The 27055-nt window shown below is 40.4% G+C and overlaps 1 protein-coding gene across 3 annotated transcripts in view; it reads right to left on the bottom strand.

The window, feature by feature from the left end:
* Nucleotides 1–27055, bottom strand: part of STON2 (stonin 2) — a 144688-nt gene that overhangs the window by 74104 nt on the left and 43529 nt on the right. For all 3 annotated transcript variants that reach the window (XM_049612388.1, XM_049612387.1, XM_049612389.1), the window contains one exon: nucleotides 10566–10763. In XM_049612388.1, the coding sequence (XP_049468345.1) occupies nucleotides 10566–10763 (198 nt within the window). The remainder of the gene's footprint in view (nucleotides 1–10565; nucleotides 10764–27055) is intronic.

Genomic DNA, 27055 nt, shown 5'->3' with positions numbered 1-27055 from the left:
AAGAAGAAGAGATCAGGACACAGGCACACCTAGAGACAATACCATTTGAAGACATAGGGCAGAGACTTCAGAAGAAACCAACTCTGCTAATGTCTTGATCTCAGACTTATGGCCTTCAGAATTATGAGGAAATAAATTTCTGTGGTTTAAGCCACAGAAGTGGCTTATGGCCGCCCTAGTAAACAAATACAATTAGCACTCCACATAAGTTGTCCATTTCACAGTAAAAGAGCTGATGAACACCCTTGGTGCTTCCACTTTGAAGGGCTAACATCTTGTTGACATTTATAACCCTGTGTCTAGCACTTCTCTCTGTTTCTAGATGAACTGTACGATGGTGACATGAATTTGTTCTTGAAGCTCATGGCAGATGTGACTCCTGCCAAAGACAGCTGCCCTTTTAGAGGAAATAGCATAATCCATTTCCTCACTTGATCCATAATCTATTTCCTCACTTAAGCTGAGAATTCATTCTCTCCCTTGAAAGAAGCATGAAAAGTTAACTCCCATTTCTGAAGAAAGCCTATGTTAATAAAACATTAATAAAGAGCCTTTCTAAGCTCTGAGGACTTTGCAAATGGAAGGAAGAGATGCCACTGTGGTAAAGTCAGGTAGGGTGAGAACAGATCTGTTAGGAAAAAAGCACTTTAGCACATCTTCAATAAGATGGCCTGCCACTCACTGCAAAAGAGCCCCCGAAGAGAATTACAAAGACCCAGACCTTGTCCCACCTAGACTTCAGCACCAGGAAAAGAAATGTGTGATCTAAAATACATTAGCTTGGGGGTCAAGAGACTTTCCATGGCCATGTCTCATCAAGGTGCCAAAATTATTAAGAAAAAAAACAAAAAAACCCAACATGATTCTTTGGATCTGAGGGGCTTTTAACTTGTTCATGAGTGAACTGAACCCTCAAGAAAGAGGATCCATTGCTTATTTCAGGGGGGAAAAAAGAAGATAAAACGTTTAGAGAGGACTGAAATGAAGAATAGCCAGTTGTGCCTGGCCAAAAATCTCTTAGGGTTTTAAATGATTCAAAGGGTGGGTAAGGGACAAGGAATTATAAGGCCTGACTCTGCTGCTAATACTTAGTCCTTGGCTTTTCTCCCCCATAAAATGAAGAAATTCTACTAAGTGATCTCTTAAATTTCCTCTAACTTTAAAGGTCTATGATAGTTAAAGGATCCAAACCAATCATTATGGTCCCAGACAAAATACGAAGCCGTCTATTTCCAGAAGCTTCTGGGCTAATGACAACACTTGAGAGGGCATGGCATACTAGCACTGTGGTTTGAGCTTTTTACGTCCACTGATATTTTGTTGAGTTTGAGTTAACATTTTATTACCTGAAAAAAGCACAGCTCATTATTCTTTTTGGAGCCTGACTTTGCTGGGTACTGAGTGCTTTGCACAAGAGCCTCAGTGAGCAAGCCCTAATCTCATTTACACCAGTGATATTATACCACTCACCCGGGGAGCTACTTAAAGTGGAATATAACATCTTAAATGGGTGAATCTGATGACATACATTTAAAATATTCCATAAAATAATTAAAACTTATGACCAGATAAACTCATTTCTATTTTTCCAAATTCTCTTTCTAGATGAGTGTACTTGTGACCAAGGTACCTGGAAGCAAATTTTTCCTTTTTCTGAGGTGGGAGGCAAGGATATAACATTGATGCAATCTGGCAACAAGAGATGTGACTAAAAACATCCACTGGACACCTCATTAGTTCCAGACACTGTACTGGAGACCAGACTGTTGGAACAATCCAAGTAGGAAAATATCGGTGTTGCTGCCCTCAAGGACCTGAGTATCGTCGGGAAATGAATGAACCACTCAAAGACCTCTCTTGCCAAAAATAGAAGAGCTGAAACAGGTACTATGACCTAGAGTAAAGCTGGGGAGAGAACCTTCTCAGGGTAGCTCACTCAGGAATGCCCCATCTTTAGGAACATACACGGCACAAAGTAAGGATTCTGCATGAGAAAACTTCTTTTGAATTTTGTCTTAAACAATCAGTAAGACTTTGTCATATGGGGAAAAAAAAAGGAGTTACTCAGGGTAAAAAGCAGGAGTAAGTAGAGGAATAGAAATGGAACATTTTGGGGCACCTGGGTGGCTCAGTTGGTTAAGTGTCTGACTTCAGCTCAGGTCATGATCTCATGGTTCATGGGTTCGAGCCCCATGTCAGGCTCTGTGCTGACAGCTCAAAGGGTGGAGCCTGCTTCAGATTCTGTGTCTCCCTCTTTCTCTGTCCTCTCTCTCAAAATAAATATAAATAAACATTAAAAAAAAGAAATGGAACATTTTGAAGCATAATGAGAGAAACAGTATGATTGGGGTTCCATCCATTCTAAATACTAAATGTCTTTTGAATCTGTTCAGTTTCCTCTAATCTAATCCAGTCCCCTAGACCAGACCACCATATACGCCACCCAGATTACTGCAGTATGTTAGCACTACCAGTAATATAACCAATAACTACCATGATTCCCAAGGAGCAATGAGATGAATGATCCTTTGAGATATCTGTCACAATGATAATGTGATATGGAAACACCTGTGATTTCTGTTGATGATTAAGTGGGAGGTACTTCTAGTACCACTGGGGTTTGTTGCCTGCATCCATAATTGAGGGAAATGCTCATTGTACTAACTTCCCTATAGGTGAGAGACAATAAATACCTATCCTCCAAATTCATGGCCCCTCTGGATTCTAAGTGGTCACAAATACCCAGTATTGATCACCTATTTAGAACTGAAAGAACAGAACATCTTAAACTCTGCCTTCTGGGACTGGGTACAGAGAAGTGGTCCTTCCAGTGAGCTTAGCCACAAGAGGGACACAGCTGCAGAGTGTTGACAAGCCTCGGTGTCAATCTCAATTTTGTCACTTAACTAATGTGTGGCTCTGGGCATTGGTGTCCTCATCTATAAAAGGAAAATCATAAGACTGAAAAGAACACCACAGAAGGTAATCAATAAAAGGCATCTCAGCTGTCACTTCCACTTTAGGATTGACGCATTAGCAATTCTACAAATGACTTGTAGAATTTGATTGGAGACCACGTTTGTTTTTTTAATTTTTTTAAATGTCTATTTATTTTTGAAAGACAGATACAGAGTGCAAGCAGCGGAGGAACAGAGAGAGAGGGAGACACAGAATCTGAAGCAGGCTCCAAGCTCTGAGCTGTCAGTACAGAGCCCAACGCAGGGCTGGAAACTCACAGACCACAAGATCATGATCTGAGCCCAAGTTGGACCCCCAACCGACTGAGCCACCCAGGTGCCCCAGGAGGCCACAGTTTTTAAATTAAGTGGTCCCACAATATCTAGTTTAGATTCTCTGTTTGGAACACAGCATCTTAAACTCTGCCACTCTTTCTCAGATTTTGCTCCACACATTTGGTTTAATAGCCACAATAACCTATTTCACTAGCACAGAAAAGCCTTCCCCAACTCGCCATCTTTGCACTGTGGTGACTAAATAGGGAAGAGACTGCACAAAGTATAAGACAGGTGAGATTCTGAGACACCCAACTTAGAGAGTACTCCCCACCATACCCACACACAACCATGTACATTAATTTTTAAAAAACATTTAAAAGGTTACAGCAATCCCCCAAAACAGAACAGGAAAAACAAAATGAATGGAGACCGCTGGAGAGCTGCCCAACATTTTTTGAAGACAGGGGAAAGAGGCGTCCTTCCACACGAGCTGCTCCTACGTGTCCTCTTAATTCCTTCCCATCATGAAGCTACAGTTCAATTGGCAAACACACTTAGGCATACGTAAATGGAGAGCAGGTCTGGGGAGAAGGGTCTCACAGACCCATATGAGAATAGTTGATTTCTTCCACAAAGATCCGCCGTATAATTTCAATGTGCCAGGCAGCATGCTGAAAATGTAAAATGAAGAACGTGGTGTGGTTCCTGCTTCTAAGAGGGCCTCAGCTGAGTGGGACCCCCAAACAAGTCATTGCTGTCTAATAAGATGAGCTCATAAGGCACATTTGCACTTACCTCCTGGGGAACGCATAGGAGGCAGCAACAGCTGTGCAAAAGGGTCTCTATAACCGCTTCCCACAACCCACTGCATTCATAAACACTGGCCTCTCATGGCACCAGGCAGGTGAGCCCACAAGACAGAGTTGGGTTGAATTCCAGCACTACCTTTTTGAGTTGTATTACTTCAGCCAAACCATTTAATCTCTTTAGCAATTGTTTCTGCATCCATAAAATGAGGGATCAATATCTATTTTTAAGATTGTGAAAATTAGAGATTGTGTGTGTGTGTGTGTGTGTGTGTGTTTAGCACATTCCTGGCACATAATCCATATTCCATAAATAGAAACTATTTTTAAAATTATGTATGAAAATCCTTTGAATGGCAAAGAATCTGTTTGCAGATTATTACATATAACTTACCTATTTCTGTAGTCATAACAACTGGCAAATACCAGTTTTACTCAATAAACATTTGTGTTTCTGAGAAAACTTTAGAATCTCTCTGGAGAAACTTTCAAAGAAACCAGTCATTAGAGGTGTTTTTGCCTGTTTGTTTGTTTGTTTGTTTTAAGCACTGACTGAAATCCAAAATGCACAACTTAATAGGGACAAGAGTATCAAGGATCCTGGGGCACACTAAAAACAGAAATGTGGCCAAATTTATATACATTAATGAAAGAGAAAAATGATGTAATTTGTTTCTTAAAAACTGTTCTACTGTTCTTTAATTTTGAGGAAGAGACTATTGTTCAGGAAGAATATGAATATTGATGAAATTTGTAGCTAGGCAAAATAATTTAAAAGACAAATTAATTCATTTTTGTCTTCGAGGAAAATATATTCAAGGTAAAAAAAAATCATGAAATATGAATGTGTCTTGAGAACAATAAGAATCCCCCTGTTACCCCACCATGCATGATGATAATTACTGTTTACCAGGAATCTGGACCCCCAATTCCGGTCTACTGCTCTACCAGCTACAGCAGGAGCAGGACAAAACCGACAACAGAGAAACATGTCACATCTTGTAAGGAGTCACGCACCCCTGATGATTCTCTCCCACCATCCTTAACTAACAACAACCAGAGAAACATTCTGAGCATCTAAAAAGTTCTTGTCACAAAAATTGAGATCTTAAGTCCATAGCTTTCTACCCAGCATAAACACTTATTTCTGAGACAAAGAGTCAAAAATCCCTGGAGATATTCTACTGCTCTGGCAGAATTCCACTGCGATCAGTTAAATGCAATGAATCAAGAACATATGGTCTACATTTGTTTTAAAACCCATGAGGGTTTAACACAAAGTCTGGCAAAATGTAGTCCTGGGTCTGTTGAATCTAGAATTGAAAAAAAAAAAATGGCCAAGAGGTGTAGCAGAGCATGAGACACAACAGGGCTAACTTTGTAGATCCAGGGAAATTCAAAGTATTTTTTTCCGGTTTCTCTGGTTTCCCAACACTTTAGCAATGGCATGAACTTCCAAGTCAAATTTGCCAATTTATGTTATGTACGGGTTTTACTGACCAGGTAGTATGGGCTAATGGAAGGCTAAATGTATTTTTATATGTACATAAATATATGTGTGTATGTATGTATGTATACAAAAATATATATATAAAGTATACCTATATACACACATACATACACCTGCAGAACTTCTCAAAGTCTTTCATAACCTAATACTTGCTAGGACTCTCCAACAAAGAGGGCACAGCATGATCTAACATACTGGCCCCCGGCATCTTGCTTTTCTTGAACTGCTACATGGAACACACTTGAGGGAAATGCTGGACTCCTAAACCCAAATGGGACACGGATGTCTGGGATGCAGATGACCCTCCCCACCTGCAATCTCCGTTCATTCAAGGACCCACTCAACTGACAATCATTAAACACCTGCTGTGTGCTCTATCCAGTCTTGACATTCCTCAGTTGGCATATATGCCTGAGCATTCTAATCCTACACTTAAACTCTGCACTTACCTGATAGGTAAAAGAAAATCAGAATGGAAGCCCACCACCTAAACAACAGCTTGCGCTACTGCAAACATTTCTGTGTTTTCTCTTTCCTGGTTGCAATGGACTTCCAAGGCAGAAGGCTTATTTTTATTCCCTTGACACTCTTCCTGTTTATCATCCCATGTAAAATTAGTGGCATTACAGAGCTCTGCTGACTGGCGAAGATGACAGGGCGTGCCTGTTATCTAGGGAAAGGGGGCCCCCTCGGGAAGTAGGGGGTGAGAGAGGAAACAAGTGTTAATAAAGCTCTTGCCTGTTCTCAGCTCTCCCGTCATTTGCTCTGGAGAGCTGCATCCCCGAGCAAATATCGGCATACCCTGTGATGTAACCAAGGTGAGGGGATTTGTTTGTCTTCCTCCTCCTAATTACCCCCTTGGTGAGAAAATGAGAAGAAAGTGTAGGCTGATCAGAGTCTCGCCCTCCACAATTGTGCTGGGAATCAGGATTGCCCTGCAGGGCTGCCGGATCCCTGCAGAAGTCCTGCCACAGAAGACAGGGAGGAGTCGGCGGCTTGCTGCAGCCCAGCATGGAGCAGTGGGGCCAAGGGACACGGGCTGGACCCGGAACCCCATAACCCCCTGCACACATAAGATGAATCACAGAGTTTCACACTCACACAGCATGCTGCCAGGGAAAGCCGGGGCCAGCTAGGCTGAGGGGTCTCCTGATGGAGGCTGCAATTCTTCACCCTCTGCCTCCCTCTGCAGTGCTAAAAGGCATGGGGCAGGGGAGGCAGATAAATACCTCAAGTCTCCCCAAGGCAGTTCCTCCCAAGGACCCTCAAGGCCTCGGTACAGAAACTAACCACACTGAACTTCCCACAGCACCTGTCTGCATGCACGCATGGCTCACTTCGGAGGACTGCAAAACCCTCCTCAGGTCTCATCCCACCACGTACATAGTTTACCGTCCTCTTTAGGGCAGTAAAGGAGTAGGCAGAAATTATCCTTATTTGCCATATCAGAGGGAAATGAGGCACAGAGCTATGGAATCAGGATTTTATTTTGTGAATTCCTACTGCACTTTGCACCATACGAAGCACCTTCACACACATCCTGTTGCCCAGCCTGGACACGGACCCTCCGCCCCACTTCCCAGATGAGGAACGACAGCTCCGGGGAGAGGGCTGTGCCCAGAAATATGGACAGATGAGGATCTGCTCCATGGCCTCATGATGATTTCATTTATCCTGACCGAACGATCCAGCCTCCAAGTAGAGCCTTCCAAGAGTTGGCCACTGACACAGCCCTGGTGCCAGGCGGTGGGCAGGTAGTCAGTACAGAATAATAATCAGCACAGATCTCTTGGAAGCTCTCAATAGCTCAAATGAAAGCATTTATAACTTCTCTACGACTGAAGTAGAAAGATAAATGTCACAGGGTTAGAAATACTTGGTCACTCTCCTAAATCTTGTATTTACTTATCCAGGAAGAGTTAAAGGCTTTTCAAAGCCAGAACTCCAACATGACTACACAAGTCAGGATGTTCAGAAAGAGGCTCATGGAGGTCTTATATCTGGGGCTGTATCCAGAGGCGGTCCACACAGCCTAGGCCGCTCACCACCCTGCCTTTCATTTTTCCAGGGCCCAAAGGGACACTGCTTGCCACTTTTGGGCCTAGAAGAATAGGTGGGTGAAGAGGGAAGGGAGGTGGCTCTACCCTACACAGATGGAGGCATTCCTCTGGGCCAACCTGGACCCTTGGCTGATTACTAAAGAATGAGGAGATTTCTTTTCAAAGTGGAGTGTCCGGAAACGTGTTTACATAACACCATACTGTGGGCACATAGCAGTCATCTATCAGCACTCATATCTGTTAAGGGAACATGAACTGTTTCCTCAGACTCCACCTACTATACACCTTATTTAAAAACCTTTTGATTCTAATTACGTTAAACATAAACCCATGGCAAAATATGTTATATATTCATACGCACCCTCTACCCTATCTGTATAGAAGGTCTGGAGGGTAACTTAGCAAAATGATAAACATGATGACTCTGGGGCACCACTAGGTTTGAGAACCATGGGGAAAGGCTTTGGAACTTTGGTTGAAATCCAGGCACATCCATTTCTTAGTAGTACTGTCTCAGACAAGCATCTTAACCTCCCAGACTCAGGGTCAACTAGGAAATGGGGAGAAAGATTCCTCCCTCGCAGGACTGTTGTAAAGGCCAGAGATGATACACATCATGTACTGGCACACAGCACATGCTGTGTGCTAGCTATGATTACGATTATTTCTATAAAAAAGGATGGTTGCCAAAAGGCCATACCTCTAGCCTCCTGTAACTACAGAAACTATCTCGTGCTGAAGGAGAGATGTAGGAGCATCGCTCATCATTCTACAGCCCTAGTTTTGCCTTCGCTTCTCCAGAGTGACCCTGGACTCCAGGCCACTGAATTCCTGGTGGAGATGAAAGTGTGTTGGCTATTCTCCACATGCTTCACCCGCACCATCACCCCAAATCCATTCTCCCACCCTTCTCCACAGCTCTATGCCCTGGGGGCTGATCTCTGTGGGTTGCCTCACCAGGGCCCTGTGCCCTTTGACTTCCAGCTGGGATCTGCCAGTGGGAAGCACGAGCACAAGATCTGGGCATTTATTCCCCCCTACTCCCCACTTCACCAAATCTCTGGCAGTGGCTCTGTCCTTCATACAGCCACAGCACCTGTTGGCCAGCCCCTCTTCCCATGATTCTAGCTTTGCTGCCTCTGTAAGAGTCGTTTCACTAAATCCTCTTCAAATAAAACCTTTTTGAGGATACCATCTGCCACCTGCCAGGACCCTGATCAAAACAATGAGAGAAGAGGTTTTCTCAGTGGGAACTGTAATACTGTTAGCATGGCTTCAGAAAAGGGAGATACTGAAAACAATTATACGCTTTGGAGACAGATTAATAATGCCCAGTTCCGACTAGAACTCTGATTTTCATCACTAGAACCTGTAGGAATTAAAGCAATTTTCATCTAAGCAGAGAGGCCACTGAAAAAAACCAACCTGAGCCTAGAGGTCCTGACTTTCCCACTGTGACGGACCCTCCTCCACCTCTCTGAAACAGTAAGAACCCTGGGGCGAGAGAGGGGAAAACAACCAGATCCTTGCTGATCACTTATTCTGTGGCCAGCATCATATAAGTTGCTGTATATAAACTGTCTCACTTGGAGCTATTAACAGCTTGGTAAGGTAAGTACTACTATTATCTCCATTTTCCAGGTGAGGAAACTGAATCAAAAAGACGTTAAGGATCTTGCCCAAAGTCACACAGCTGGTACATGGAAGAATGAGGATCTGAGCAGTCTAACCCCAGAGTCTGAGTTCTCCTGACCAATGTGTTTGTTCTATGTGTCCTCTATGGGAAGGCTGGTGGTTGAGGGCGAGGAGGCGAAGGAAGGGGTGAGTACAGCCTCTTTTCCTAATTGCCTTGGCTTCTGATGGTGCCTTCCCAAGATGAAACTTTCCCCACAGTGGAGATGGGCTTGTCACAGTTCAGCCACTGACCGTGATCCTCAGCCATAGAGATTAAACAGAACGGAGAGGGTGTAAAAACAAAATGCTATAAAGAACTGGGGCTCGTGAAGACAGACTATGATAAACTAGGATTCTTTGCAATACTATCAAATGCCAAACCAAATCCTGTCTGAACCCTTTAGTCTGCAAGAAATCTCTCTCTCCATGTGTAGAATCCTCCAATAACATACAGCATAAGGACGAATGTTACCCAAATTTGAAAAATGATCCAGAGACAAATTCCTAAACAATGTTTTTGAGAAAAACAAAATTATTGGATACACCTGGCAAATTTACCCACAGAGAAATTATTAGTAACTTGATTACTTTCAAAGGAAAATAATCCCTTGGGCCAAATAAACAAAACACCAAGAATGCACTACATCTATCCAATGCCATTCTAAACCTAACCCAGATACAGTGCTTATTAATAGGCCCTTATTTCACCTGCTAAGCCAGGCAGCATCCTTCCTACACCTCTTAGAAATTTAATAAATGAGAGCACGGGATGTTACAGACTGATGTATATAGCTCAATTCAAGCACAAAAGAAAAAATATAACTGCAAAATGATTTGTGGTCTGGACACAGTGGCTGAGTCCTGACTCATTCCACTTGACATAACATTTGCTTTTTCTCTGCTCAAATCTACCTCCCTCTTGCTGAAAATGAAAGATGCATGGGTGGCTGGGTGAAAGATTCAGCCTTGTGCATACTATGTATAGTTCAGTCATCCAAGGAGAAAATAAATTGACAAGGAACAGTACTTGTACCGAATAGTAGAAAATAACACATTAAGATATATTGTCAAATGGTTTCCCAATATTAACACCCTGCCAACTAATCAGCCAATCTGTGTACGTGTTTTTTCCCAATGCAATTTTGAACCACTCTATTCTAGCTTTTTGACTGTAGAACTACTACATCTGAACTCATTCTGCAAACAAAGCTGCAGAGATTTTAGGAGTGGCAACAGGTCACCAAAAGTGATCTTCAAAGCCCTGTGGGCTCCATCTTACCAGTCAAGTCAGCCTGAGAAGCCCTGCTACTCATCTGTTCCTCCGCATTGATAAGCTGCAGGTCGGCGTATGAGGGATCAAAACTAGGACTACTGGTGTCTTCAGAATGTGTGGTCCAGCTGCTCTCGGAGGTTAGAGGGCATCTCCTCAAGGAGTCAAAGGAAGGGCACGTCCAGCAGGGCATGGTCAATGGTATGGCTGGGGACAGACCAAAAACCAAAAGCAGACAATATAAATTGGTTGTGCTCGTTGATCTTTAGTGCTTGTCTTACCTTGACGGTGCTCAGGTCCTACGAAATCTCAACAGCCATACAAGGGAAGGAAATGATGGAAATATCACTTATGACGGCAAAATAACTGACTGAGACCCCCACATTGTAAGTCCGTATCAAAACCAGTACCACAAATAAGGGCTCTCATGACTCTCAAATCAAAGAAAATCTCACTAAAGAAAAGTAGTGATTTTTGGCTCTACTTTTATTTCTAAACTTAGATTTGTTTCATTCAAACAAAAACTTCATGAATCCATTTTTAGTGGTATGCCAACTTCCCAAAATATACTGCAAAATTACAGCTAGGTTAGGTTAATGGATAAGAGAAGATAGGTGAATATATATGTACTTCATAGGAAGGTGATATGCCTCTGGAGTCTCACTGTAACTGGAGATTCTGCAGACAGTTACATATACAAATTGAGATTTCCTGGGGCTGCTGGAAATCTGCAATACAATGAACAAACTTCAAGGGAGGAATGCACAGGGCTTGACTTTATCTCCTAAACCCTGAGCAGCAAACTCAGCCTTTCAAAACCACTTTGGAAAGTTTCTTTTTTTAAAATGAAGTTTTCTAACGTTTATTTGTCTTCAGTTAATTGCCTACCACACGGTTTCTCCATGGAATTGCATGAGAATCTTACTGCAAATTAATTGATAAGTACTAAAAACAAGTGCTGAAAGCAGTGTGGACAGGGAAGGAAAAACAAAAGAAAAAGAACTAGCATTTCTTGAGTACTCACGAAATGTCAGACACTTATACAAATGTTACTTCACTTCACTATCAATCCTGAGAGACAGGCACTGGTCTCATCTGACACAAGGGGAAACCACCTGAAAAGAGGTTAAAGAGCTTGTTCAAGAAGGGTCAGTTCCCCTACGGGTGTCTGGGTGGCTCAGTTGGTTGAGCGTCTAACTCTTGCTCTCTGCTCAGGCCATGACCTCATGGTTTGTGGGTTCAGACAATGTGTGGAGTTCTGTGCTGGCAGCTCGAAGCCTGTTGGGATTCTTTCTCCCTCTTTCTCTCTCTCTCCCTCTGCCCTTGCCCTGTGCACATGCATGTGCTCTTTCTCTCAAAATAAATAAACTACAATAAAAATTTTAAAAACAGTCAGTTCTCCTAGCTAGAGAATCAAAATTACTGAGAGTTGGGTTCAGAGAAATTTGGGTAAAGAGAAAATTGAGATTTAGGAGGAAAAAAATAATAAATAGCAATATATGTGACATAGAACAAATATGAAACCACGGAGAATTTTCATTCCATATTCTCTTAGACATTTATAAGACATGAAGGTCTTTTCTCTGTCTGGAGTGCTCATGGCTCACACCCCCTATTCTTTAAAAATATTACCCTCCCAGTAAGGTATTCCTGAGCTATTCTCTCCAAAAATGCAAAGTCCCTTCTCTCCTTCATTTCTCCTTAGTATTATCACCATCTAATGTACTACATAATACAGGGTCTTCCCCACTAGAATCCAAGCTTCTTGGGGATGGGGTTGGGGCTGCAGGGATTTTGGTCCATTTTACTCACTTCTGCATCCCCATTCCTAGAACACTGTCTGGTGTGAATAGGTACTCAATATTTGTTGGTTTTATCAACAGAAGCACCAGAAACACTCATAACAGTCTATGCTAAGTACAGACTGTTAAAACTAAACTTGTACCTATAAAATTCCTACACAAACATAGAAAAAAATCAAACTGATAAAGAAGAAAAAAATAAACAATCAAACAGCCCAAAGCAAAACTGAACTTCTAAAGGCTTATTATAGGACTGCCATTTCCTACAATATAATGGATTAGACACCTTACTGTGGAAAAAAATTAAATAAAACGTAATAACATTATTTAAAATATATTAGAGGGTGAGCAAGAAAGAATTATCAGAGGCCAAGTTCAAGATGGAATCCAGAATGGTAAACAGAGCACTCATCCTGATTTTCAGACCCTGAGGCTTTTGAACAAACCAAGGAGACTTCTGAGTTTGAGTTTTTTAAAGGTCTTGTGAAGAAGGCAAAGAAGGAAAACAACCTAGGGCTAACCCAAGATGGGAAATCTGACAGAAGATGTGATGCCTGAAGCTTGAATTCCTAAAGGGCTCAATTAAAGGGTAAATTAGCAATAAGCCCCACCCCCAAGCTAAGGACAGCAAGGAAAATTGTCTGCCTTAAGCCTGGGTGCAGGGTAGAGAAAAGAAATCTCCTAAGAATTTATAACTATAAGCTGTCCCACATAGGGGCTTACGGCTGAAACTACTTGTGTGGTCTGAAAACCTTCCAGTCTGAGAACATAGCTGAAGTATTTCCAGGTTGGTAGTGGCCTCAGGCACCTGGGAAAAGCAAATACTAATCCTTTCTGGAGGAAGATACCTCAAAGCCAGCCTTCCCAGACAGAATGTTCCTTAGTTACACATGGTAATAAAATAAAAAATAAAAATAAATAAATCATGAAATACATAAGAAATCAAGTTACCATAAACACAAACCAGAGCCAGCAAGGGGGCCAGGGATGGGGGGAAGCCAGAATCAGACCTGCAAAGAATTCAGACACTAGAATTATTTAGCAGGAAATATAAGTATGTTTAATATGTTTAAGGAAACAAGAAAATACGAAAAGAAAATGAAAATATTAGAAAAGAAGACACAGAATTGAAAAAGAATTAAATGAGCTTCTGGAGAAGAAAACTACTACCGTAAATACAAAATTATCTGGATAGCATAGAGAGACAGAGATGAAAACATGAGAGATTAAAACACATGGGAGGGGCGCCTGGCTTAGTTGGTAGAATGTGCAACTCTTGATCTTCAGGTTGTGAGTTTGAGCCCCATGTTGGACAGAGTGGTAAAAGCTCATAGGTAACTATCTAACCTGAATTCCTAAGGAGAAGAGGTAGAGAATGAGAGACAATATTTAAACAAACAAACAAACAAACAAACAAAACACTGGCTGAGAATTTCCAGAATTTATGAAAGATTTTTTCGTCAGGTTAGAAATCTCATGGTATCTCAAGCAGGGTAACCAAAAATAACTGTGCAAATAGACATCGAAACTATACAAGACCAACAACAAAGAGAAGATCTTAAATAAGACTACTTTCAAAGGAATGATGATTAGACTGACTACCATCTTCTCAACAAGAGAAGCCAATGCTTCAATAAGCTGACAGAAAATGACCAAATAGGACTGTTTATTCAGTGAGGAGATGTTCAGAGAGCAAGGGAAAAATAAAGACAATTTAGACAAACAAAAACTACAAACTACAATTAATGTAAAAGAAGGAAAGACAAGAAAAATAAACATACGATTATAGAAATAAACTATATCAGTACTTGATAATAAACATAAATGGACTAAAATTTCCAGTTAAAAGAAAAAGACTATCAAACTGAAAAATCAAATGAAAGCCAACATGCTGTTCACAAAAGACACATCTAAAATACAAAGATTTGGAGCACCTGGGTGGCTCAGCCGGTTACGTGTCCGACTCTTGATTTCGGCTTAGTCATGATCTCGCAGTTCATGAGTTCAGGCCCCACATAAGATTCTGCTGACAGTGTGGAGCATACTTAGGATTCTCTGTCTCCTCTCTTTCAGCCCCTCCCCCACTCATGCTCACTCTCTCTCAACAATAAATAAACTTAAAAAAAATACGAAGATTCAACAATAATAAAAGTAAAGGGATAAAAAATCCATATAAGACAAAATATTAATGAAAAAAAACCCTGATATATTGTTGCCTATAAATAGACTTTAAAGTAAAAGCATTATTAGAAAGGGTTACAACAAAATTACTATATGTTTTAATTCATCAGAAATATATGATAATAATAATTCTAAGTTGGTATATATTTAATAACTTAGCCTCAAAATTATTAATACAAAAACTGACAGAAGTGCAGAAAGCAAGAAATGTCCATCATCATAATGGGAGATTTTTAATTACACCTTTCTCAGTAAGTGATAGATCAAAGAGGGAGAAGAATTACCAAGGAAACAGAAGATATGAACAACAAAATGAACAAGCTGATCTAATGGTCATACACAGACCAACAGGTGAAGAATGCATATTCTTCATAATCCACACCTAAAACTCTTATGGCAAGTGACCAGATGCTAGGACATGAAGCAGGTTTTAACAAATACCAAAAAACTGGTATCAAATAGACCATGAACACTGATCACAATACAATGATGTCTCTAGTTATCCAAACCAGTTATCTAGATATAACTAGCATCTACTTACCGAAACTAGATAGAAGACAATTTGAAAAATTTAGAAACTAAGAAACATACTTTTAAATGAATTGTTGGTCAAAGAAGAAATATTAATGAATATTAGAAAATATCCAGAACCAAACAAAAATGAAAATAGTATATGTAAAAACTTTAAGAATACAGGTAAGCAGGGGTGCCTAGGTGGCTCGTTTGGTTAAGTGTCTGACTTTGGCTCAGGTTATGATCTCACCGTTTGTGAGTTTGAGCCCCGCGTCTGGCTCTGTGCTGACAGCTCAGAGCCTGAAGCCTGCTTCTGATTCTGTGTCTCCCTCTCTCTCAGCCCCTCCCCCACTCACATTCTGTCTCTCTCTCTCTTTCAAAACTAAATAAACATTAAAAAATTTAAAAAAGAAAGAATGCAGGTAAACAGTATTATCAGGGACAGGTGCATTGCTTATATTAGAAAAGAAGAACTGAAATTTAATATAATAAGCTTCTAACTTATCAAGTTACAGAAAGGGCTGCAAAATATGTCAGAGAATACTAGAAAGGAAATAATAATCATAGAAGCAGAAGTTATCGAAATTAAAAAGCACATAGGTAAAAATTCTTTAAGAAGATTATGTAAAAGAATTGGAAAATTGTTAGGAAAATCAAGAAAAAAGAAAGCACAAATAACCTTAAGAATGAAAAAGGGTACATAATTATACATGCTGTATATATCTAGAAGGCAATGAGAGGGAAATAATGAATGTCTTTATGCCAACACATTTGAAAAAAGAACTACAGAAGTTTTAAAAAAGTATAACTTCAAAACTGATCCAAGAAGAAAGTTAAAAACCTGACTTGTCCAATAATCATCAAATAAAGGGAATTCTTAAAATCTTCCCATAAGGAAAATGTAAGACCAGGTAGTTTTACTGAACAGTTCTATCAAACTTTAAAGGAAAAAAATTTTTTCAGAAAAAAAAAGAGACCACCCATCAAGTCATTTTATGAGGTCAGAATTTCCTGACATCAAAACCTGACAAAGTACATTGCATTTATACTTCTATTCTCCAAAATGAGAATTATAGGTCATCCTCAATCATGGACATAGACATAAGAATCTCAAATAAATTATTATCAAAGAGAATCTAGAGATCAATGAAAAGGAGAATTACATCATGACTAAATTGGATTTATCCAGTTAATACGAGTTTAGTTTATTTAACATGGTATTTCTCAACTTTTTTTCATTACTGCCCCACTAGCAGGTTTCTTCCCCAATCATCCTCTCCCTTGAATCCCCTCCTCTCCAGTAGAATAACATGACCAGGAACTTGATATTAATACAATCTACTGATCTTACTCAGATGTGCCCAGTTTTACATGTACTTATGTGTGTATTTAGTTCTATGTAATGTTATCAGTGTGTAATAGGTTGTGTATACACAGCCAGAGTCAGGATGCAGAACAGTGCCATCACCACAAGGAATGGTGCCTTTTATATTCATTTCTATTTCTTCCTGTCATGCCCTGTTCCTAACCCCAGGCAACCACTAATTTGTTTTTCATTTCTATAATTTTGTCATTTCAAGAATGCTATATAAATGGAATCATGCAGTATGTAACCTTTTACGATGGGCTTTTATCATTCATCATAATGCCTCTGAGATTCATTCAAGGTGTTGAATGTATTGATACTTCATTCCTTTTGATTCCTGAGTAGTGTTTCATGGAATGGACTAAGCACAGTTAGTTTACACCTGTCAAAGAACATCTGGGCTGTTTCTGGTTCTTAGTTATTATGAATAACAGTGCTTTGAATATTCATGGAGAGGTTTTTGTATGAACCTAAGTTTCCATTTCTCTAGGATACACGTCCCAGAGTACAACTGCTGGGTCATACAGTAGATCACTCATGCATTGCTGGTGAGAAAGTAAACTGTAACTATGACTTTGGAAAACAGTTTGACAGTTCCTTATTAAACTAAACATGCAATTAATCTCTCTGAATACTCACTAGCATTTAATATTACCACTATTTTTATTTTAAGTCATCTGATACGTGTATAGTGATAACTCATTTTATTTGCATTTCACTATTGGTAACGATACTGAATGCCTTTTCAGATACTTATCTGCCAGCTATATATCCTCTTCAGTGAAAAATATGTTTAATGTCTGTTGCTCATTTTCTAATTAGATTGCTTGGTTTTTTCACTATTGAGTTTTAAGTTTTCTTTATATATTCTAGATACCAGTCCTTTGTTGGATATGTAGTTTGCAAATATCTTGTCACAGTCTATAGCTTCTCTCTTTATCCTCTTAACAGGGACTTTCATAAAGCAAAAGTTTTAATTTTGATGAAGTCCAATGTATCAATTCCCTCTTAAATTTTAACACGGAAGATATGTTGTATGCCTATCATGTACTGTATATATAGCTATGCTGTACATATAAAAAGAATAAGATTTCTTCCCCCCCCCCCCCCAAGAACTATTCTTAGCCCCATTGGAGGTAATATCACTCTGCTGATAATGTGTGGGTTAACATTACTGAATCAGTTAATATAATTCACCATAATAATACATTAAAAGAATAAAAAACATATTATCATCATAATGCATACAGAGAAAGCACTGAATAAATTTTAGTATCTTTTCATGGTAGTAATTTTTGGCAAACTAGAAACAGAAGAAGCTCCCTAAATCTAATACAGCTAACCCCAAACCCCTACGGCAAACACCATGCAAGGGAGAACTTTCCCTCGGAGATCCTCATCAAGATGACGGGTACCCATTACTCCCACTTCTGTTCAACATCCTATTTGTGGTCAGAACCTGCACAGTAAGGCAGGAAGTAAAAGAGAGTGAAAACAACAAAACTCATTCTTTGCAGATGATATTTTTGTGTACAGAAAATGCAAAAAAAAACCCTAATAAATTATCAAATTAATAAATTTAGCACAGTATTTGTTTTTAAATATATATACAAGTGACTGCATTTCTGAAAAGTAACAAAGAATATATAGAAAATTAATCTTAAAACAAGATAGCATTTATAATAGCAACAGGGGCACCCGAGTGGCTCAGTTGGTTAAGAGTCCAACTTCGGCTCAGGTCATGATCTCACAGTTCATGGGTTTGAGACCCGCATCAGGCTGTGTGCTGACAGCTCGGAACCTGGAGCCTGCTTTGGATTCTGTGTCTCCCTCTCTCTCTACCCCTCCCCTGCTTGTGTTCTTTCAAAAATAAAATAAATGTTAAAAAAAATGTATAATACCAACAAAAACTATCTATATAGTAATAAATTTAACAAAATAAGCACAAGGCCTCAGAGAAGATACTTTTAAGGTTTATTAACAGATTGTACAGAAGATCTAAATAACTGGAAAGAGATATTATACTAGGGTTTAAAAAGTTAGTGTGTAAAGATGTTAATTCTCAGTCAAAAACCTTACGTATTTTTTCCTCGTATTAATAAGCAGAATCACACTATTTAGATGTGAACAAAGTAGAATGTTAATATACATTTAAAATGAATAAAATAATAATAGAAATAATGGTAAAATACTATATAGAAAAAATTGAAATTAGACTCCTACTTCACACCAAATGGAAAAATCAATTCTAGGTGGATTTAATATCAAAGTATAAAAGGCTCCACAAGAAATATTTTAGAAGAAATATACCCAAATATGCTCACAACTTCAGGGTAAGGAAAGATTTCCTCTACCAAGACACAGAAAACACCAACCATAAAAGAAAAACAAATTTCATATCATTAAAATTAAGAACTTTTTACAAAAGGCACCATAAAGAGATGAAAAGACCATCCAATTTATTCTACATCCATGTGTAAGAGAGATCTGCCATGCATCATATCTGCAAGGAAGTCCTAGACATGAGCAAGAAAAAGGAAGAGACCTCAACAAGAATATACCTGGACTTTTATGAAAGAAAAAAAAAATTCAGATGGCAAAAAATAAAGTTCAGTCTCATTAATAATCTAGAAAATGCAAATTAAAACCACATGAGAGTCCATTACTCTTCCCCCTTCCCTATCTCCCTGACTAAAATAGAGAAATACGACAATCCCAAGTGCAGACAAGGAAGTGCAGACACAGTATCTTATATATGGCTGATAAGAGTAAACTGGAACCACCTTAGAAAGCGCCTTGGTGCTAAGTGAGAAAGTTGAGGATAAACAGCCTACAGCACAGCAATTCTCTGACTTTTTAATTCAAGAGAAACGCTTACACATGTTCACAGGTTGTATGTTTAGAATGCTCACAGAGGGGCACCTGGGTGGCTTAGTTGGTTGAGCTTTCAACTTTGGCTCAGGTCATGACCTCAAGGTTCGTGAGTTCAGCTCAGAGCTTGGAATCGGCTTTGGATTCTGTGTCTCCCTCTCTCACTGCCCTTCCCCTGCTCGCTCTCTCTCTCTCTCTCTCTCTCTCTCTCTCTCCCTGAAAAAATAAACATTAGAAAAAAAAAAGAATGCTCACAGAAAAACAAAAACAAAAAGGATGCTCATAGAAGGACATTCTTAAGTGCAAAAAACTAGAAACAAGGCAAATAACAAACTGTAATACAATGGATAAGTGAATTGTGGTATATCAGCATAATGGAATACACAGCAATAAAAACCAAAGGAACTATTGCTGCAGGTAATGATATGGGAAAATGTCACAAATAATGTGTTGAAGGAGCAAGCTATGAAATAATACATACAGTATTATTCCATTTACATAAGGTTCAAAAAGAAGTGAAATTAAATTATATCATTCTTGATGCATGTGTAGGCAGGAGAACTGTTAAGAAAAATAATGTAGTTAATATCACAAACCCCAGGAAGGTGGTGATATAGGAGGGAGGGAGGGATGGGATGTCTGGAAGAAAGAAGATATGATCAGTAGGAAAACCTGAGGGCTTGTGGGTGATGACAATATTCTATTTAGTAAACTGGGTGATGGGGTTGTACTGCTGTTCTTTATAATTTAATATACATTTTAAATATGTTCCTTTATATTTATTCAATAATAAAGCTTATTAAAACCACATATCAAAAGACTCTAATGCTGTGAAAGAAAGCTATTTTAATTATTTGTATTTTCACACTGGCGTTTTACATTTGTTGGATAAAACTTGCAGTATTTCCCCTGAAAGAGAAGCGAGGAATAACACAGCTGGGAGAGGCAAAGTCCCTACACCTCACGCACTGTTCTCATTTGCTCTAATACTATTCATCTATCAATTTAGAAATCTTGGATGAATCACTTGGGCTCTGAAGCGAGTGTCCTCAGGCCACAAGATTAGTTGAAATGTTGAAGTGTGGAGCCTGGGGCTGATTCTTCTCCCAGGCGCCAGGCCTTTGATACCTGGGCCAGACAGTGCTGTCAGCAGGGCTCTTCACAGCCACAGCCATCCAGCAAGGAATAAGGTGAAAAAAGGATAGAAATCTGTCTCCTCCTTTCCTACGAGATTAGGTACAAGGCCCCTGGATCCAGACTGCCTGTCTTGTTTGGTATCCAGCCCTGCAGCCAGAGGCAAGTTACTTAATCCACCTGTTCTGCTGGGTTTTCACCTGTGCAAATGGAGCTTAAAGTTGTACCCACTTCACAGGGGGATTAACATTGATGAAGACATTAATATTGACAATAACATTAATATTGATGAAGCGCTTGGAAAAGTGCTTAGCACAAAGGAAGCGCTGAAAGAGGGTCAAGTGGTAGTTATTACATCCAGATATAAACTTATGTCCAAATCTACTTGAAATCTCCACTTAGGTGTCTAACCTTACCTATTGGAAACCAAGTTCCTGTCACCCTCTCCACATGGGCTCCTTCATCCTCCTAGGTGCTCGGAATAAAATCTTGAGCCACCCTTGATTCGTCTCACAACTCGGCCACCACAGCTTCTGCTAGTCCTCCCTTCAAAATACATCTGAAATCCAATCACTTCCCACCATCTCCAAGCTACCACCGGCCGAACACACTGCTGTGTGACCCAGACTCGAGGGTGATGACCTGAAGCCTTCCTGAGTGCAGCCCCCTTCTCCCAACATTCTTTCTCATCTAACCTCACTTAAGTGCACCCTTGGGGCATGAAGTCCTCAATCAGCTCAGGAGATAGGACTGTGACACACAACTACTCCCCAACGGTCCCTCCGGGGTGGTCCACCAGCATGACTCTCCAGCCTGTAGGGCTATGAAAGAAGGTCTTATGGGAGGTGGGGTCACAGAGATCTACTCAGCTTGTAGCTGCCCAAGACCTGCCTCTGTCCCTAAGTCCCTTTAAAAAACCATTTGTTGTCAAACTGGACCTATCAGCCTTTGTCTCTGGCCTTAGGGCTCCTTTGGCCTTTGGAAGTTGTTTTCGCGCATGTCTCTTTCAGGGAACAACCATCCCTTTCTGGATAGTTACAGGGGCCTCCCACTTGGTCACCCCGCTTCCCCAAGTGTCTTCCTCTTCTTGGTCTTCTCAACAGAGCAGCCACATAGCTTTAATAGAATTACCTGTTCAAATCGAAGTCAGACCTTACCATACCTCTGCTCAAAACTCTCTGATGGCTTCCCATCTTACCCACAGCAAAAGTCAAGGTCCTCCCCATGCCCTCCAAGCACATACATGGTCTGATTCCTCATGACCTGTCCGCCTCATCCCCTTCCCTTCTCCCCATGTCCCTCCACTCCAGTCACATACCACCAACACAGACAGACACCCATCAGAGGCTTGTCATGTGTGGTTACTTTCACCTGGACAGCTCCTTCCCCAATTTCTGCAAGGCTCATTCCTTGCCTCCCACATGTCTTTACCCAAAAGTTGCTGCTCAGAGAGTCACGCCTGATCTTATGTAAAATTTCACATCCTCCCTACTCTATTCTTTCTTTCCCTCATGTGTCTCTCCTTCCTGCTAACCACTGTCTCACACACTGACACTGTATCTACACCTTTATTGTGTTTCTGGTACGTCTTCTCCAGCACAAAGTATGTTCCATGGGGCAGGAATATTCCACTGTATCCCCAGTGCCCTGAACAGTGACTGCCACAGAGTGGGAATTCAAAACACCATTGGTTGAATAAACAATAAACTGATAAGTTGTCAGTTAAAACAATTAATACAGCAAAGACAAAATTTTTGTTTGGGATCCTAAATAGATTAAAATTTAAATACTTATGTATATTTTGATATAATATCCTTTATTTTATACTTTGGTATCTACTCACTAGGGCTGTGTGATTTTTCCAATGCTATAAACATGCCCATCCATGAATACAAAATAGATCTAATTCCATTCTTCATTTGTGGCTCCCATGCTAGTTCATAGTTGGCAATACAAACAGCTGGTCCCAGGACTGGTTCAGAGGGCCCTTGCTTACCCCAGAAGGCTTTACTAGTAACAGACTGCCCAACCATTAGGTAACCTCAGCGTGGGGAGAGCAGGGGCTATGGCCAACTTTCTCATAATTGCATTCCCAGCACCTAAATATTTTTTGCATGAATAAACTAGTTAATTAATGCATGCTTGGGCAGTTTATTGTGTTTTATGTCCCACGCTGAGGGTGAGATAGGCCACAAGGACCCCCTGGGTGAGTTAGCACATTCTTTGGATGAGGAGAATATTGTAGCTTTAATAAAATATTTTAAGGCCCATTTTACATAACTGGAAGTAATTTTCAAGAGATCCTCTCCCCTGCCCACATGGCATGATGGTAGTAGTTTCAAATATGACAAAAATATAATGGACAGGTTTAATTGCACTTTTTAAGGTAGCCCCCAGGGGGAAAAATATGTGTGTGTTTGTATAAATATATGTATCATATGTACATATGTTATGCCTATATTATATATGCATGCATATGTAAGTGCATATGTTACACACATACACTATGTGTGTATATGTATATATGCATGTGTATCTGTGTGCCAGGTATATGAATCTGCTGTGTGCACTCTGTGTATAATGATGGGAAATCAAAACTGATGATAGTCAGCTGGTGACATAATAGGGAAGAGGTTGGCCTATTTTCTTTGCCTAGTTTGTTAAAAAATATACATACTTCACAGAGGAAGCCATGCCTCAACTTCCACCTAATAGCTCATTCACTCCATAAATGGGAGTCAGTCATTCTGCATTATGTTTCATATACATCTTTCATTCATTAATCCAACAAATACTAAGTGAGTACCTACTAAGTTCCATGCTCTATATTATACTATTGAGAGTAAATGAGATAGTCTCTTTCCCCTAGTGAGGAAGAGACAATAAACAAACTTATAACCTAATTTCAGGTAAAAACATGGGCTGTAAAGACATTTAATGCAGGAAAAAGTTGCGGGGGGGGGGGGCTGGGAGCAGGAGGAAATGATGCTTGAGCAGAGCTCTGAGTTGAAAACATAGAAGAGTTCTGGGGGCCAAGGGAACAGCAAGAGCAGTAATGAGCTTGTCAGGAACAGCAAGAGAGGTAGCGATTACAGCAGAGTGGTGCCCAGTGGGCAGGGGCAGAGGGCATCAGGCCCCAAGGAAGAAGGGCTTTGTTAGAATCCATTCCTCAGTATATCACTGTCTGAGATGGATTCCGGAAAGGTCATTAATTATTCTTAAAAGCAGAGAACATTTAAGGTATTAAAAGAAAATAAAACCTCCTCTGTTGAAGAGGGAAATACATATGCATACCAAAAGCAATGGGCCTTGGCTACACAGTCACCAAATGGTTGGGATCTTATTCCACCCCCACCCACCAACTCACCCTCAGTAGCTAGAATAAAAAGTATAATAGAAATTAACCACTGGGCTAGTCTTCTTCAGGATTAAGTCTCTCAGCTGTCACCCCTGCCTCCCTCTTAAGTGGCTGACATCATCTCTGGTCTTCCCCCCAAACAAGTGGCTCTTTCTCTGGCCCCAGATAATTAGCTTCCCCAGACACAATGGGAAGGCCTCAGCCCAAGCTTTTGGGGAAGACATTTGAAGCACAAGGGAATATTAGTGTTTTTCTTGGGCTGTGGAACAAATGCCCTAGAAATGAAAAATTTTTTCTGTTTGTAATTATGCATATCCTGCATCATCTGCATAATGGGTCCAATTCAGTCTTGGCCTTGCCACAAAATTGCCGTGTCTGTGGAGGAAGGTCAGCACATAACATGATGACTGAACAGGAAGCTTCACGCTGAAAATAGTGCCATAATTTTTTTTCTTTTAATTTTGGGAATGAACTTTGCTCTTTCAATTTATCTGCATGCATTTACAAACATATTCTAAGCACACACATACACTTGTAAAATGCACATGTATGAAATCAGCCTTGCTCTGAGAGGATGTTTACAAAGAATTTAGGTGTTATATGAGCTGACTGCTACATTCTTCCTGGTACAGAGTGGAATTTTAGAACAGAGGAGACAAAATACTAAAGTAAGAAAACTTCTTACCACCAGGGAAACTCAGAAACATTACTGCTAAGGGACTCGATGTGAATAAAATACCCCTGGGGTTAGGTTCATTTTCGAAAATATTTCTTTAGAGAACTATATAGAGATTCAATTTTGATTTGAACAGATTGATCAGAAGTTTGTTGTGTTTTTTTGCTTTTGTTTTTTTCTTATTTAACACTTTGGATCTGCTGTGTTCTGTTGCTGTTTTAAAGGTTTAGCAGGATACCTATGCATTAAGGTTCGGGGTTCAGCAAACAAGTTTTCATTTAAACTTCTTGACATTTTTTACCAGGTAACCCAGATGGATCATATAGCATTTTCACACTCAAGATGTGAACAGTATTCTGGTGGCTATTTGTCTTAAGTTTAAGTATCTGGCAGTTAAGTTTCTAATAAAAATCATTTAAAGAGAATATTTATCAACAACATGGCCTGAGCCTAAGTGGTCTTGTTAAATAAAGGGGTACAAATTCCATATTGGGCCTCCACCAAATTTTAGGGCTTTTAATGGAGGAAACAACATTTACCAAAGGGGCCTGACTTTACATGACCCTCACTCCAGGATCCTCAGGTCCAAAGAATTGATGCCAGCAATCTTTCTTATATATTTGGTTACAAAAAGGCTTGGTCACTGAATTAAGTGATTTTACTCATATTTTTACGAGAGAGATCATGTGTGTCTCCCTTTTCCCAGACCAACCAAGATGGCACTTTATCATTTCAAATCCTGCACCAGTTGAAGTCCAAAACAAAGTTGTCCCCCTGACGGATTTAAAACATTCCTGGAGTTGTCTTCCCCATCGGCTGTCGCTCCTCCGTTACCAATCAACCTTGGTATGCTTCAGGGCACAATAAAATAAGTAGGTCACCAAGGTGGGGAGTAACAGCTCCCTGGCTTTTTGAAGTTCCCTAGTGCAGCTTCTGACAATTATATGCCACAAAAATAAGAGATTTACCACTAATGATGGTCTCTTTGTTTTTAATCCACGGTGCCTACAGCCTCCTGGCATTTTTATTTGGGCTAATAGTACAATCCCATTCCAGGCTGAAATGCAATGCTCCCTTGGTTTATTCGTAGGTGGCATAACTTAAAAGGTAAGTCTTTTGTTTTCTGCTCTTCATTTGCCAGAAAAACTATGGACAGTAGAGGAACAGGAGCTGGGGGAATGGAAAAGGAGTATCCCAGATAACATCTCTCCACCTAACTCCTCCATGTGTGCACACGTGCACTGTCTTTCCCAACTACTCCTTGCCAGCCCGGACGTGAAGGCACGGAACAGCTGGCTAAGTAAGGCTGACTGTTTGCTTCCAGAAATCCAGACTGGCAATGGTGTTTGTTAATCAGTTCCACGTATCCTCCTTTCTCATCCTCCCTATTTCTTTTAGGTCTACATCATGGTTGTCTCATGAAAACATATTTACAAAGAGGCTGCATGGGATGGGGCTGAGGGCATTCAGAACAAGTCTCCTCAAAATGTGCCACTTTGGCATGTGGACTATTCTGAGCTAAAGTCAATTGAGAGACCCTGAAGGCTCAAGAGAAACGTCTGCCCCTCCCTTAACCACCTAGAAGAATCTAAATGGAGGGTGCCTGAGTGGCTCAGTCGGTTAAGTGTCTGACTTTGGCTCAGGTCATGATCTCATGGGTGGTTCATGGGTTCAAGTCCCATGTCAGGCTCTCTGCTGTCAGCGAGGGCCCACTTCAGATCCTCTGTCTCCCTCTCTCTCTCCCTCTGCCCCTCTCCCATCTCACACACAAGCATACGCTCTCTCTCAAAAATAAACAAAAAAAAAGAAAAAGAAAATAAATAAATGGAGTATCTTTCCCAGAATAAGAGTTATTACCAGAGATAAATTTTATCTGAGTGACCTGTCTGCATGGCAGGGCAGGCATCTAATTATTAAACATCTACTCTTCTTCTTACCATCCTGTGAATCACCCTCCTCCCCTTTGAAGCATCAGGCCCTATCCCATTCCTTAGCTCAGGATGGCATATACACCTCATTTTACCAGTCTATGAGCCTCTTGTGTATGTAGCACAAAGTTACACTTTTTCCCATTAATTTCTTATGTCAATTTTTTTAGGAGAGAGAGGTAGGGGAGGGGCAGTGGGAGAGAGAGAAAGAATCCCAAGCAGGCTCCACACTTAGCACAGACCCCGGTGCAGACCTCGATCACAGGTCCCTGAGATCACAACCTGGGCCACAATCAAGAGTCAGACACAACTGACTGAGCCACCCAGGCGCCCCTGTCTCATGTCAATTTAGACTAGCCCAACGAAATTTTGAGGGGTAGAAGAAACACTTTCCCCTTTCTCCTGACACAGAGCTGTCCAATCAGAAAGTGCTAAGCATGTAACAGAAGCAAACAGGACGTGGAAATAAAATGGGAAAAAAACAGAAAAGCTGCAACTACATTCTAGGAATGAGTGTTGCTCTGCTGATACTGATGTGATACTCTTGTGAATGAGAAAATGGCTGAAGCCATAAACACTTTACTCAGACTTTCCTTATTTGTGGCTGCACTTCACCACCTACGTGCCTTGAGACACGCTGACATATTCCATAGTCCACCAACAGATTCCC

This window comes from Panthera uncia (assembly GCF_023721935.1).
Source record: "Panthera uncia isolate 11264 chromosome B3 unlocalized genomic scaffold, Puncia_PCG_1.0 HiC_scaffold_1, whole genome shotgun sequence".
Taxonomy (NCBI): domain Eukaryota; kingdom Metazoa; phylum Chordata; class Mammalia; order Carnivora; family Felidae; genus Panthera; species Panthera uncia.
The sequence above is the reverse complement of the archived record's forward strand: the minus strand, read 5'-3'. Positions and strand labels throughout refer to the sequence as shown.